Here is a 13,352-nt window from a genome sequence, read left to right as displayed (position 1 = left end):
ATACTGGAAACAACAAATAAAAATATTTTTATAATTCATTTTTAATGTTACATTTTTAATGTCATATATATGAAAAAGCAACTACTTTATTACAAAGTAAATCTTTATTATTGTGTGTGGGATTTTTGTATGACTGTAATTTATTTTATTTTTACATTTTTTATTGTTCTTATTTTGAGCTGTTTCATGATGGTATAGCGATTTAAACCGTGTTTTTTAACTGTCCTGTTTCAATGCAGTTGCACAGTTAAACATGTTAACACACATAATTTTAAGCATACAGGCCACACATTAGCGCTGGTGCCTAAATTAACCGAGCCAAACAAATCACATTACAATTTGTTTATTTTGTTTTCTTTTAAATGAACCACATTCCACAAACCAAAGTGGATCCATTCCTTGTTTTTCCCCAACCCACCCCGCGTCTTGCCTGTTCCGACAGTCCCGCACTGGTGCTGGTCATTTGAAAAGACGCTGTTGTGGAGACACCAGTCAGGTTGTTGGGGTCCTTGTAGTCTCAGTGCAAACAAGCAGGATTATTTCAGATCTTTACGGAACATTCTACGGATGGACGATCGGCATCTGAGGATCTTCCATGCGAGTGAGAGTGGATCACTTCACTGACAACGTGGAGCCTCTGAAGTGACGAGATAGAAGTAAGTGTGATGGAGATGTTTGGCTGATCTTCTCACGTGTGACAATATTATGATGGAGTTATCCAGGGTGACGTTAGGTTTGTTATTGATCTGCTGTTTTGCACGTGTTGCCACTGACTGTAAAAAAAAAAAAACACTGAAAAACTGCTTCTGTGAAATTGCATTGTGTGAACAATTTTGATGAATTATGAAGGAATAAATTCGTCTGATGTTATGAGTGAGCATATTAACATTTTAACTTAAAAAGCAGTTTGACAAAGTTCCCTCACACTTTCCTTCAGCTGCTTATCTGTTGTTTTGTCGGGGATTCTGATAAGAAACCCCCCAAAACACCTTCTCCATGGTCGTGGTTGATGGACACAGGAGCCTTTCTTAATCCAAATGGTATTTAAAATCACAAATTCATCTGCCAGAGGCTCTCATCCTTGGTGCTCTCTGGAACCACCTAAACACCTGACTAGCATGTGGGTTCTCTTTGAGATGACACCAAATTTAAGTTCAAAATATATTACATATTAATGCAAAAATAAAAGCACCAATCATAAAAAGTACAGAGACAAAACATCTTTGAATAAATCTGTGACATATTGAATTAAGTGAAAGGAAATGAAGTATTGAGTCAGTACTACGTCACACACTTGTTTACTAACTAATGTCTTCAGTATTTCCTACTGTATACAAGCTCAGGTTTCACTGCTCGCTGCCTTTGTGAGGAGACAATTTCCAAGGAAGCATAACAAAGGGCTTTACAGCGCTCAGTCAGTAGCCATCCCAGGGAGGGAGAGAGAAGGGGCGCTCCCCCGTCCCAGGGAACGCTCCTCTGGGATTTCTGGATTTGATTTGAGGGGCAGTCGGCTGCTGGGTGGGTGTGAAAGACCGAGGGGTTTAAAGAGGCAGAGCGTGTGACACTGCATCACCCAAAACACACAGTGAATACAGGCTCGAAATCCTCTTTCTTGTGTGGCACTTTAACTTAGCTTAGCTAAGCTTACCTGCGCTCCAGTGTCCGGGTGGTTGTGTGTCTGAAGGCATTCTTCCGCTGTAAAGTGACTCCCGTGTCATTATGGCACTGAGGAACTGTGCCCAGTGTATCAGCTTGCTGGTGTAGAGTTGTCCGAGTGGAAACATGACTCTTTGTGGGTGCTGTGATCCCTCATGAATAATTGAAGGATCTTTGTGGCGAGGAAAAGAATTGGGAATTGAATGAATGTTGAGATGTGTGTGACTCTGTGGGAGTGTGCGTGGGATGGGGAGAAGAAAACCCCCTTTATATTGTGGCTCTGTGGTCAGAGATTGTCTGGCCTCATGAGCAGGAGGAGCTCCGTCATCCACCAGGCACTCGGAGTAGAGCCCTCTGACGCTCACCCTGTGCATTGTCGAGTCATAACCAAAACATCTATGGTGTAGGAGACTCAATCAGAATAAATCGCTGGGGTCTTTCATGTTTCACCTCATGTCGGCAGATTGTATTTACATTTGATCATTCTGATGTCAAATATTATGTGATAAAAGTCTAATTTGTGAGATGAATTAAAAGACATATGGACTTAAGGTTGAATGCAGAATTGAATACAGTTTTATTTTAAAATATATTATTATATTTTTCATCATTAAGTGGGCATTTTTGGCTCATTTGTTTTTTGCCAATTTGAGGGTAATTTAAAATATTATATACTTAAATTTCACGACATTTTCATTAATTTTTTTCGCTTCCAAAATAACTCAATCAGTAATCCTTATATTTTTGGGTCATTGCGTAGTTTATTTTTATTTTTTGCCAATTCAAATGGAATTGAAAATATTTCTTTACTTAAATTTCTTTCATTTTTCTCACTTGGAAAATGACTCAATCAATACTCCTTATATTTTGACTTTGAGTCATCATTTTCTATCAGTCACTTACCTTCTCTCCAACATTATTCCCCATGTGGAGACCCTTGGTTCATGTGAGAACTGACCCTGGAACTGAGAGTGACTGTGCCCCTTCAGCTCAGTCGCTGGAGCCTATTCTGAGCCTCTGCGAGGACACGAGGTTCATCCTGAGTCTGGGCTTCCTCTAAATAGCACGGATGACCTCTGACCTCAGCCCCCAGCACAAGACTCCACCACACACACACACCTGAGGTCAGAGCCCAGCTCAGCAAACAAGGAAGACGACAGGGTAACGTCTCTGTCAGACTCTCTCTCGAAACCGTCTCAGCTGCCTGAAATGTTCCAGTGTTTGTTGACAAGCTCTAATTGACACCTCTTTGTAGCACAACTTTGACCTTTCAGTGACCTCTGGGATTCCTTATCAGGTCAGGAGAACAGGCCTGACTGGACACTTGTGGCTTTACAACTTCCTCTTCTTGTCACAAAGTCTCAATCGAGATTTGAGAGGAATGTAACTTAACGTCGAGGCGAAACGATAAGTTTCTAGGTGGCTGCTTCACTTGACTCAGTCAGAATGTGTCTGCTGTGAAGGTTTAGCTTCAATACTTTTGTCATTATAGCGCCTCCTATTTTAACTATTAGCCACACTGTGATATTGAATACACTCACTGCTTTGTCATGTGTGTCTGTGGCAGCTGGAACTTTGTATCTGTGCCACTTCCCGTACACTGATGCTGCTCCCTTTATGTTTCTGGTTCATGAGGTGGCCTCCTCTTAGTGGTTTGAAACTTTTGAGCGGGAGCTGTCGTGAAAGCCATGAATTTTTAAGAAAGCAAGGTCAGCATTTTTTTTTACCATATTTGTCACATTCATTATAAACTGAGAAAAAAATAGGCTAAAATTCAAGGTTGGGAATTTGCAGTCTTTAAGTCAGACCTGGGCAAAGTGTGGCCCTGGGGCCATACGCGGCCTGTGTTTTTGTGGCCCTGATGAGGTTAGACTGAAACTGTACAACTGATAAGTAGTCATTTTTTTGACTGTTTTGTTCTTGTTTCTTTCTCAGCATTACTATTTCAACCGTAATTATAACATATTCAGGACTAAAATTTCTTTATTTATTGTTCCTCAAAATCCATTGAAAGAAAACCGAAAGTATATTTTGAAATTCATTTCCTTTTAATATTTCATAGATATTTTTGCTACAGTTTTCTTATTATTTATATTCAAATGAAATCTCATATTGAACTGAATATTTTTATAGGTTTCATGCCATATGTGCACTTCTTAGTATCTTTCTTTCCATTGAATCTTTAATGGTTCATTTCATCCTTGTTTACTTTGTATATTTTTTCTGTCATGTTTCATTTTGGCATGGCGGTCCCTCAAAACAATCACAGTTCATAATGGGGCCCTTTAGGAAATTTAACTGCCCACCTCTGGTTTAAGTGGAGTGAGGGGAAAATGTTCTTATGGAGCTGATTGACGTTCCCTGAAATATTTATATAAATTCGTTCAGAAGTTTTGGATAACAGTGGGTGTTTGTACAACTTCCAGGACAACACACTCATCCAGAATGATATGAATGCAGTGAATACGTTGGGATGAATATCTGTGTCAGCAGTAAAGCGAGGCACTTGCATGTTTCACATTGTATTAGCCGAGTTTTGAGTTCCATATCTACTTCAGCAGAACTTTAACTCGGGGCATATTCAAGCCCACTTCCTGGCAGGGTTTCAGATAGAGTGGCTCATCAGGAAGTCTGGCACTGAAGCATTTATTTATGAGCCGCATTCTCCCCGTGTAGCCGGAGAGATGGAAGGGACCGGGGCGCTGTTCTCCTGAGAGCAGTAGATGTGAGGCCGCTGGGGTTACACGCACATTTAAGAGGTAAGAGGAGCCTCGTCTCACTTGACATGACGGCAGACGTCGAGATAACCCAGATGTGACACGCACTTTTGGGAGGATTCTCCTTCGACTCTGAGAGTTTTAGAAGAAGTTCAATATACAGTACTCCAACACGCTTATACTTGGATCAAGTAAGTCGAGCTTGGAGGGAAGGAATTCTATCTATCCATCCATCTAGCCATCCTTCTATCACCTATCCAGCCATCATCTATATCCATCTATATCCATCTGTCCAACCATCCACCCATCCATCCACCCACCCACCCACCTATCTAGCATCTGTCACCTATCCATCCATTCATCATCTATATCCATCTGTCCAACCATCCACCCATCCATCCATCCATCCACCTATCTAGCATCTATCACCTATCCATCCATCCATCATCTATATCATCTATATCCATCTGTCCAACCATCCACCCATCCATCCATCCATCCACCTATCTGGCATCTATCACCTATCCATCCATCCATCTATCATCTATATCCATCTGTCCAACCATCCATCATCTATCTATCATCCATCCGTCTATCTAGCATCTATCATCCACCCATCCATCCATTCATCCACCTTTCTAGCCTCTATCATCTATCTATCTGTCTGTCTGTCCGTCCGTCCGTCCAGCCATCCATATGAATTTCTACTCTCGACGACCACACACTTGGGTTCTTGCACTGGAGGTAAAGGGGGATCAGGTTGTATGTCAACCTCAAGTTACTTGGGGTCTGGGTGGGGAGTACAGCACAGTGACTGGTTGGGAAGCCAATCCTTGGGGAAGGGAAAGTGACTCCGTCTCGTCTGGGTTACATTTAGGAGCCGCCTTCCAAGAGATGAATTAGAGCTCCTAAATGGGTTTCTGGTGACACAGTCTTGAGGAGGACAATGTGTTGCAATCATATCCAACTTTAAAATACAGGTCTTTCACTGCTTCATCTGGACCCCCTGCTGAGGGGAAGTATCAGCTCTGTGTTTAAAAATATAAACATGCAGTGGGAGGTTTCTTCTGAGCTAAGCTAAGCTGCTTCAAAAACACGTCTTCTTTATTTGTTCAGACGAGTTAAGCTTTATCAATGTTGCACTCTCCTGTACGACCCCGACATGAGGATCCTAAAGATCAGGTGTCGAACAGGTCAAGATGGCCTGGTGTATGTTCCATGTTGTCTGCTTCCTGGGTTTAAATCGAGGTTCTAAAGGGACGATGGAAAGTACTTGACCCATGTGCACTTTGACCAGACAGTCACATCCCCTCGGGTCAGCTGGCACCGGAAGCCTCTGACTGTCCTGGAGGTTTCAGGAGTGCCTTGACCTGGTGCCTTCTCTCAGTTGCAAAACTGTGTGTGTGTTGGAAGCGATAAATCTGTGCTGGACAGAAGGCAACAGGTGTGGAGACGGTGTAACCTGAAAATGGAAAGTGATCTTGAGAAAGTGGTGGAAAATTGGGAATGTGGAGCGGAAAGTGGTGGAAAATAAATGAGTGAGGGGTTTTACAGAGGTTCGAAGGTCACATAAGGCGGCGGAAGCAAACGGACATGGGAGATTTGGTGAAAATTAACTGCTCACGCTCACTGAGTGCGCTGTGTTTTTCAGGATTCCTCTGCGCAGCTCTGGTCACCATGAGCGCCTGGGTGGTGCAGAAGAAAGGGGAGCCGCAGTACCGTCGCCACTTTCTCACGGACAACAGCAACTTCCATTGTAAGTGGAATTTATTCATTTGGATTTGTGTATTTTGCTCTGGTTTCCTCCTGCCATTGCTCTTCTGGGTCTGTTTTCCTGCGGTGTGCTGCCTAGATGGTCTAACTGGTGACAGCCTGAGCAGCTCAACTCACCCTGGTTGAAACAAAGGGACACGGTCACTTGACTTGCACCTGTGCTGCACTGGACTGAACAGCAGGGGGAGACTCGTCTCCAGATTTGTTCTAGTTCACAGTCGGAATTACATAATTAACTGCATAAAGACTCCAGAAATGAACAAGGATTCTACTAAAAATCGTGGTCGTGAACAATACATAAGGTGGGAGAGTTTTTTTTTCAATAGTGCCGCTGCTGTCGACGCTTCAGCCTGTATTTATGACCGACATTTCTACCTTGACTTGGAGCTTGTTAAGTCTATATTCCAGTAAAGTTAATTATTCTTAAACATTATTTATTGCATTTAAGTATTTAACCAGCAAAAGTCAGACAAATACATTTTTAGGAATTCACCTAATTTTCCAGTGTTGTACCCCTTTTTTAACGTTACGTTTTTATTTATTATGTAACTGTTTCTAGTCTTGACTATCTTGTGTGGCGTGAGACCCCTACTGGTTTTTGAGGAAATTTCAGGGACGTCTAAATCACGCTGCGGCCGCAGAAGCTATGAAGTATAATTCAAATCAAACTCATTCATGAATCCATCCATATAAAGCTCAGCAGGGTTGAGGTCCCCCCCCCCCCCCCCCCCCCCCCCCCCCCCCCCCCATTCCTCCCTCATGATTCACACAGGCTCCAAGTACATCCGTACTCATAGCATGAAACCTTGAGGACCCCACTGAGGCCGACCCACTGTTGATTAACCAGGGTGAAACCACACTCCTGGGCTGGGGTTAATAGGGGTCAGATACACAGTGAGTTGAACGGCAGCTGAAGGCAGGTGAGACGTTAGTAAGATCCTGGAATAACTAAAGAGCCTCTGGGCTCCTGTGGTGGACTCGGTGTATATATGTATGTATAAATATTCTACTCTGCCATGACAATAAATGGCTGCATTCCTACACACACACTAAACATCCTCTCACCGTAGTTCCTGTATTTTTGTGAGCGCTTGTGCCCTCTGATGAACTCAGGACCTTCCCATGCTGTCTCTTTAATGCCGGCGGGTCTCTATTAAGAATAAAGAATCGTTGACAGACTTTGTGTCCCGTGCTGTGCTCCGTGTCAATGGCCGCCGCTGTTGCTACACAGCTCGTAAATCTGACACAGGGCAGCAGGGCCGTGCCTGTGATCAGGTTACACTTAAATCAAAGTCACCGCACTCACACACAGTCTAGACTGCACTAATCGATTTGGGAGCTTCTGCCTCTCAGTGTTCCAACTCAAGTGTGTGTCCATGGTTGTCTCCTGCAATCTTTAACAAAATGGCTATAATGTGGAGCAACCAGTGATGCGTCATATTGGGGCGAATTGCATGCTTTTATTTTCCAGTTCGGATCAACAGGAGTGAGGTGGCTTTTTAGAGACACTTTTGTGCACCAACCTGGATGAAGAAGAACCTAAAAATGATGTTTTTTCATCCCTGAGAACATTCGTAATACTTCATCAGTTACATTCATCCTTAAAGGTGAAATTAGAAATAACAAATGCACTAAGTTCTGGATTGTTTCTTTCCAGTTTTAAGTGAAAAAAATACTTTACTAGATGGTGCTGGTACTGAAAGCACAATAAAGCAAGTCGATTCTGGAGTGTCTGAGCAACATGTTTCTGACTAAAAATGAGATTTTATTTTGTGTACACGTCTTGTATTGATCTAGCAGTGTGAAGAGGAATCATCCAGACTCATTCACGGCTTTGATAATAAGCCACGGTTGCCTTGCCTCCAGCTTCTTTTTCTTTCTCTCTCGGCTGCTGTTGGGTACTGACCACTGCGAGCAAGTGGTCCGTTGGCAAACCTCACATCAGGTTCTTGTCTTGTGTACATTATGCAACCAACAATTCATGGACTTGACTCGCTCAGCTTCAAATTAGAAATTGAGCTGTGAATTGCAAATGTATGCTGATGATGACAGTCACAGCTTCGTCCCATTTTTCCTTTCTCGGAGTCTTGCCCTCGAACTGGATCGCAGCATTGTTTCTTTTCCATCTCCAGTCAGACGCCCGTCTGTTGCCAGACGCGTGGATGTCCGTGTGGCACGCTGCGGCCAAACCAGGGGAACCAAACCGCCCTCACCTCCTGATCCGACGCTGGTTTCTTCGAGGTCTTTATTAAGAATCACTCACAGTCGAGACATCGGATTACCGTTTTTTTCTTTTTTGCTCCGGTGTTGCGCCCGCGGAGAGGAGGGGATGTGCGCAAAAGCTGCTGTGGATGTGAAGGCTTTCGGTTCCGAGTCTGGCAGAGTGGAAGGAGGCGTCCTGCGCCTTTTTTCGCCTCTTTTTTAACCGAAACACTGACATTTCACCCACTTTTTCCCGCTCGAAATGGAGATATTACTAGCCCGAGTCTTGATTTAATATGACGCCCGGAGCGCACGGACGGATCTGTTGAGTCCAGCAACTCCTGTCATAAATGGCAGAACTTGAAGTTTGCAGAAATCTCAGTTTGGAAAAAGGTCAGTGGTGTTTGTTTTGGGGCATTTTCAACCACGACTGCTTAGGAATTTGCAACACTGCCGCCCATCAGTCCGCTTCTCATGCGTAAAACCTCCATTGCGCGGCCATAACAACTATTAATTTGGGGCGCATTTAACCGAGGTGGCACAATCTGTTACATAACACTGCGAAGCCAATGTCTTGTGCGTGGATTCCAGAAAGCCTGGCGTTGCAAATGTGCCTGCTCTCACGTTGAGAAGCAACTGTCTGTGGTGCTGAAACGATCCCTTTGTGCTTGTCACCAGGGGGCAGAAAAGCCTCTTGTTTTGGGGTTTGACGAGTCTTTCACGTGGAGGCTCCGCGTCTGTACATCGCTGCTGTTATTCTCATCCATTCATGCCTCCACTCTGAAGACACCTGAGACATTGGATGGTTTGTGATTGGCATCGTGACATAGCGCCGCCGCACAATGTGTCAGAGCCTTAGTTTGATGCCAAATTGAGGTCCCAGCAGTCCCTGAGCTATTAGAGTAACCTCCTTATTTCTCCTGCCTGTTGGAAGACGACCCATAACACACACTTATATAACAATCTTTTGAGACGAGGCATTGTTTTGTGATGATTTTTGTGATGATGGTAAGGCCTGGACTGTTTTTCAAGGCTTCAAGTTCCATTTAAAGAAAGGGTCAGTGATTTTTTCGAAAGTGCAAAAACCTCATTGATGCTGCCCTGCAGTAGAGGTGTGGACTTTGATTTTCAGGGTCACCTACCCTACCTTGAAGTGAGAACTGGCTCCCCCGACAGGGAGCTGCCCCCCTGACCTCTGTATTCCCTTGCTGGGTAAGGTGGTGGAGGCATGGAGCTGCAGCACATGCTGAATCTTACTTATTTTCACTGAAGTTTGTAGAGTAGAACGAAGGTTTTTGTCCTGTGATTTCTTTGTCATTTTAGTATGAAGAAGGTGGGGGATTTGAAGTACTTGGGCTCAACTGTCCAGGGCGATGGAGAGCGTGAGAAAGAGGTGAAGAGGTGGATGCAGCCAGGATGGAATCATTGGAGAAAAGTGTCAGGTGTGATGTGTGACAAAATGGTGTCGGTAAGGATGAAAGGGAAAGTGTCCAAAATGGTGGTGAGACCAGCAATGTTGTATGGTTTGGAAACAGTGCCACTGAGGAAAAGACAGGAGGCAGAGCTGGAGGTAGCAGAGATGAAGATGCTGAGCTTCTCTCTGGGAGTGAGCAGGATGGATAGGATCAGAGGGACAGCACATGTGCTCAGGTGTTTAGGAGATAAAGTCAGAGAGGCTAGATGGAGATGGTTTGGACATGTAGAGAGGAGAGAGAGAGAGAGAGCCAGTACATTGGTAGATGAAGATGTTGAGGTTGGAACTGCCAGGCAGAAGGTGGAGAGGAAGGCCAAAGAGGAGACTGATGGAGGTGGTGAAGGAGGACATGAGGTTTGTAGGTTTGAGAGAAGAGGAAGCAGAGGACAGGGTGAGATGGAGGAGGATGATCCACTGTGGCCACCACTGAAGGGAGAAGCTGAAAGAAAAAGACGAAGAATATTAGACTGTAAATGAATGGTTTTAACAATGAGTTGGATTTTTTCCTAAAGTAGCTGGCAATTGAGTTGAACTCTTTCCGGACAGGCATGTCAAACTCACGGTCCGGGGGCCAAATCCACCTGCCAAGTCATTTTATGCGGCCCACAAGAGTTTTACATGCATGGAGCCTCCAAATGACTGCTCGAATGCTAACAAGCCACTGGTGTTGAGTTGTGTTGCAAGAAGATGGAGGCGAGACTGGAACGTTGCACCGATCGAATCTGTCTAGTTTGAGCTCAAAGGTCTGCATCAGGTGATTCTTGAAAAACGGAACCTCGTTCACCATCCTTGGTTCTTCATCAGGGAGCTCGTGTAGTACAAGGTTTTGTCTTCTAATCTCAACATGGAGGAAATGACTGAAGCACGTATGAAGCCCTTTGCATCGCGTATCCCCCCTGAACTGATGAGGAATCTCAGCATGCTTGCCTCCTCCTCCTCCCCAGTTTGTCGTTTTTTTCTACACATCGCCGCAGGGCAGAAAAAACTGCTTATAGACACCAGCGAAAAAAAAAAAAAAAAAATCCAGGACTTCATCCTTTTATCTGCTCTCCACCATCACTTTCTCCACTTCTTTCCGTCTTCATCTCTGCTTGCTACAGAATCTTTAGAAAGGGTTTCCTTATATAACAACATTCCGAAGTGAGTTCTTATGCAAATATTGTTCAATTAAAGATGTCGTTTTCGAAACCAGCCATTACATACAATATGTTGAGTCAAATTTGAAATGAATTCATGATATTCTGGAGCCATATTCCTGCAACTGTGCGGCAAAAAAAATATGGCAGGGAAATATAAAGGCAACACATTGATTCATCCCCCAAAAATAATTAGTCTCAGGAGGTGTTTCTTATAGATTATGGATTAGGAGATGACGGATCTCAACGATTATTGATGGAATCGCCTCGCCGCGCTCTCCGGTGGATACAATTCAAATACAAGACTTGAAATAGTAGTGGTGCTGCTGACCCAGATTTCAATTCAAAGGGATGCGTCGGTGTGGTGGTGTGACAAGTCCAGAAACGTCGCGCGCGCCTCCCCAAAATCACACATTCCCACGGAGGAAATATTGAACGGCCTGACAGGGGTGTCTTTTCGTTTTCACACTGTCAGTTTTGACTGCTTCCACCTGAAACATAAGCATGATTTTTGTGAAGAGTCCTTGTTTTGTGTCCATGACGCGGTGTGATATAACGTGCACCAGTTATTTGGGGAACAGGGATGTGGGCAAAACCTCCACACAAAGAGGAGCAGATTGCAGCCTTGTTACTATTAACATTTGTTGGAGGATATCATCCTCAGATTCCGCCAGGGTTTTTTTAAAAACTGTGGTGGAGACCCCTCCCAAAAAAACAAAAATGAACACGGAATGGAATGCAGCCAATCAAGACGCGATATTGAAACCTTGGGAAAATTTTGAGATTGACTGAAATTTTGATGATAATAAGGCTAGTTGTTAATCATGAGAAATAAATCTCTCTCCCATATGCAGCTGTCCTCACACGGTCCGACTCTTCATATGCGCTCTAGCTCACCTTTATTTCTGTTCCAGGTCTGTCCTGGGCACCAGGTTTCTTGATGAAAGCATGATGGTTTCTATCTTATTTATTTTTGACACCAGGTGAGCTCTGTCCCTGCGGAGTCTTTTCCTGTCTACTGTGTGCATTGACCAAGAAAAAGGAAATGACGCGTGTCCCGCTGAGTTTGCTGTGGACCCCGCTACTCTACTTGAATAATGGACTGACTTTTCTGGGACTTTTGCCATCGAGACACCTGCCACTGTTCCCTGCTACAAGTTAAAATATTATCCATTTATATGTATTAGTCATATTTAGTTATTTTTCTCTTGTTTATCTTGGCACCAATGTGCGACACTTGGTTTCGTCATCACAAAAGACTGTGAATTGGCTACGCGTCTGCCTGTGGAAATGTAAAGATGATTATTTTGGCATTATGTTATCATATTTCAGTATGCAGCCACAGCCACCGTCCTCACATCCCTCACTCACTGTGAACTCTGGCCTTAACCTTTGGGGAAGCTGATCCACTGCCTGCTCGACACTCAAATGCTAATTTAGCCTTAAAAACCAACTGTACATCGGAAATTCTCTTGAGATGTGTTTACCATGCAGAATATTTCCAACACAGAATCTTCCTGTGGAAGGATGTGTTTTTGTTTCCTCCAGCGCTACAATGAAAGGCATTATGTATGAGGTGCCATGGTTGTTGGTGAGCCGGCGAAGATGCTCCTAGTCCTACTGAGGCTGTTGAGATCAGACAGTTTGCCTGCTAGTTTTACTCTACTGCCAAACAAACTGTATCTCAATCTACACACAGCCATGCGAGCTAGGGGAGGGAGGAAGAACAACAGCTTGAGAGGAGGAATCAACATGAATAGGGAAACCCACACACACACACGGTTCCTCTTTCTTCGACACGTGCAGCTCCAGTTTCCTCCTTTGATGTCGGCGCTGCACTCGTCCACTGGGGGCGCCCCTCCTGGCTCCCGCGGTGAATGCATTATCATGCTGCAGTCATGTTGTTTATTTTTATTCCGGTGCCGCGCTTCACCCCGCACCCGGGGGAAACCTGGGAACTCATTTGTAGCTCAGGCTTCCCCGAGTGCTCTTCATTAGAGGCAGTGAGGGCGTGTGAGATAAATGCCTGGTCTTTCCCTGCGTTTCATGTGACTTTCCTCTTCCTCACCTTTAATGTTGCCGCGCCGTCGACTTTTGCTGGCAGTAAATTGGTAATTAGGACATGAATTATGCATCGTACTTTCAACATAACCCCGGAGGTAGAATTCTGGCGGTGGTTGGAGGGTCAGTCGATGCAGTTTCCAACGACATCATTGAAAATTAATTGTATTTAATTACAGCTTATTTGACAGGCAGTTGTTTATACGATTCAAAGAGCACCAAAATCCATAATGAACCCTCTTATGAATATGGTTATATAAGGAACGCCTTGGTTTATTTTAATTTATGCCTGTAGATTTGTTAAACAAATGTCCTTTGTTTGAGTGATTCTGC

General features: G+C 44.1%; 1 protein-coding gene across 1 annotated transcript in view; it reads left to right on the top strand.

Moving 5' to 3' along the window:
- The first annotated feature begins 129 nt into the window (after positions 1-129).
- The window catches only part of plch1 (phospholipase C, eta 1), a 62,607-nt gene continuing 49,384 nt past the window's right edge, over positions 130-13,352 (top strand). Inside the window, exons 1-2 of the mRNA XM_053872347.1 lie at positions 130-656; positions 6,025-6,129. Coding sequence (XP_053728322.1) covers positions 6,051-6,129 — 79 coding nt within the window. The 5' untranslated portion in view covers positions 130-656; positions 6,025-6,050. The remainder of the gene's footprint in view (positions 657-6,024; positions 6,130-13,352) is intronic.

The sequence above is a fragment of the Synchiropus splendidus genome, chromosome 8, assembly GCF_027744825.2.
Source record: "Synchiropus splendidus isolate RoL2022-P1 chromosome 8, RoL_Sspl_1.0, whole genome shotgun sequence".
In the NCBI taxonomy this organism is placed as follows: Eukaryota; Metazoa; Chordata; class Actinopteri; order Syngnathiformes; family Callionymidae; genus Synchiropus; species Synchiropus splendidus.
The sequence above is the reverse complement of the archived record's forward strand: the minus strand, read 5'-3'. Positions and strand labels throughout refer to the sequence as shown.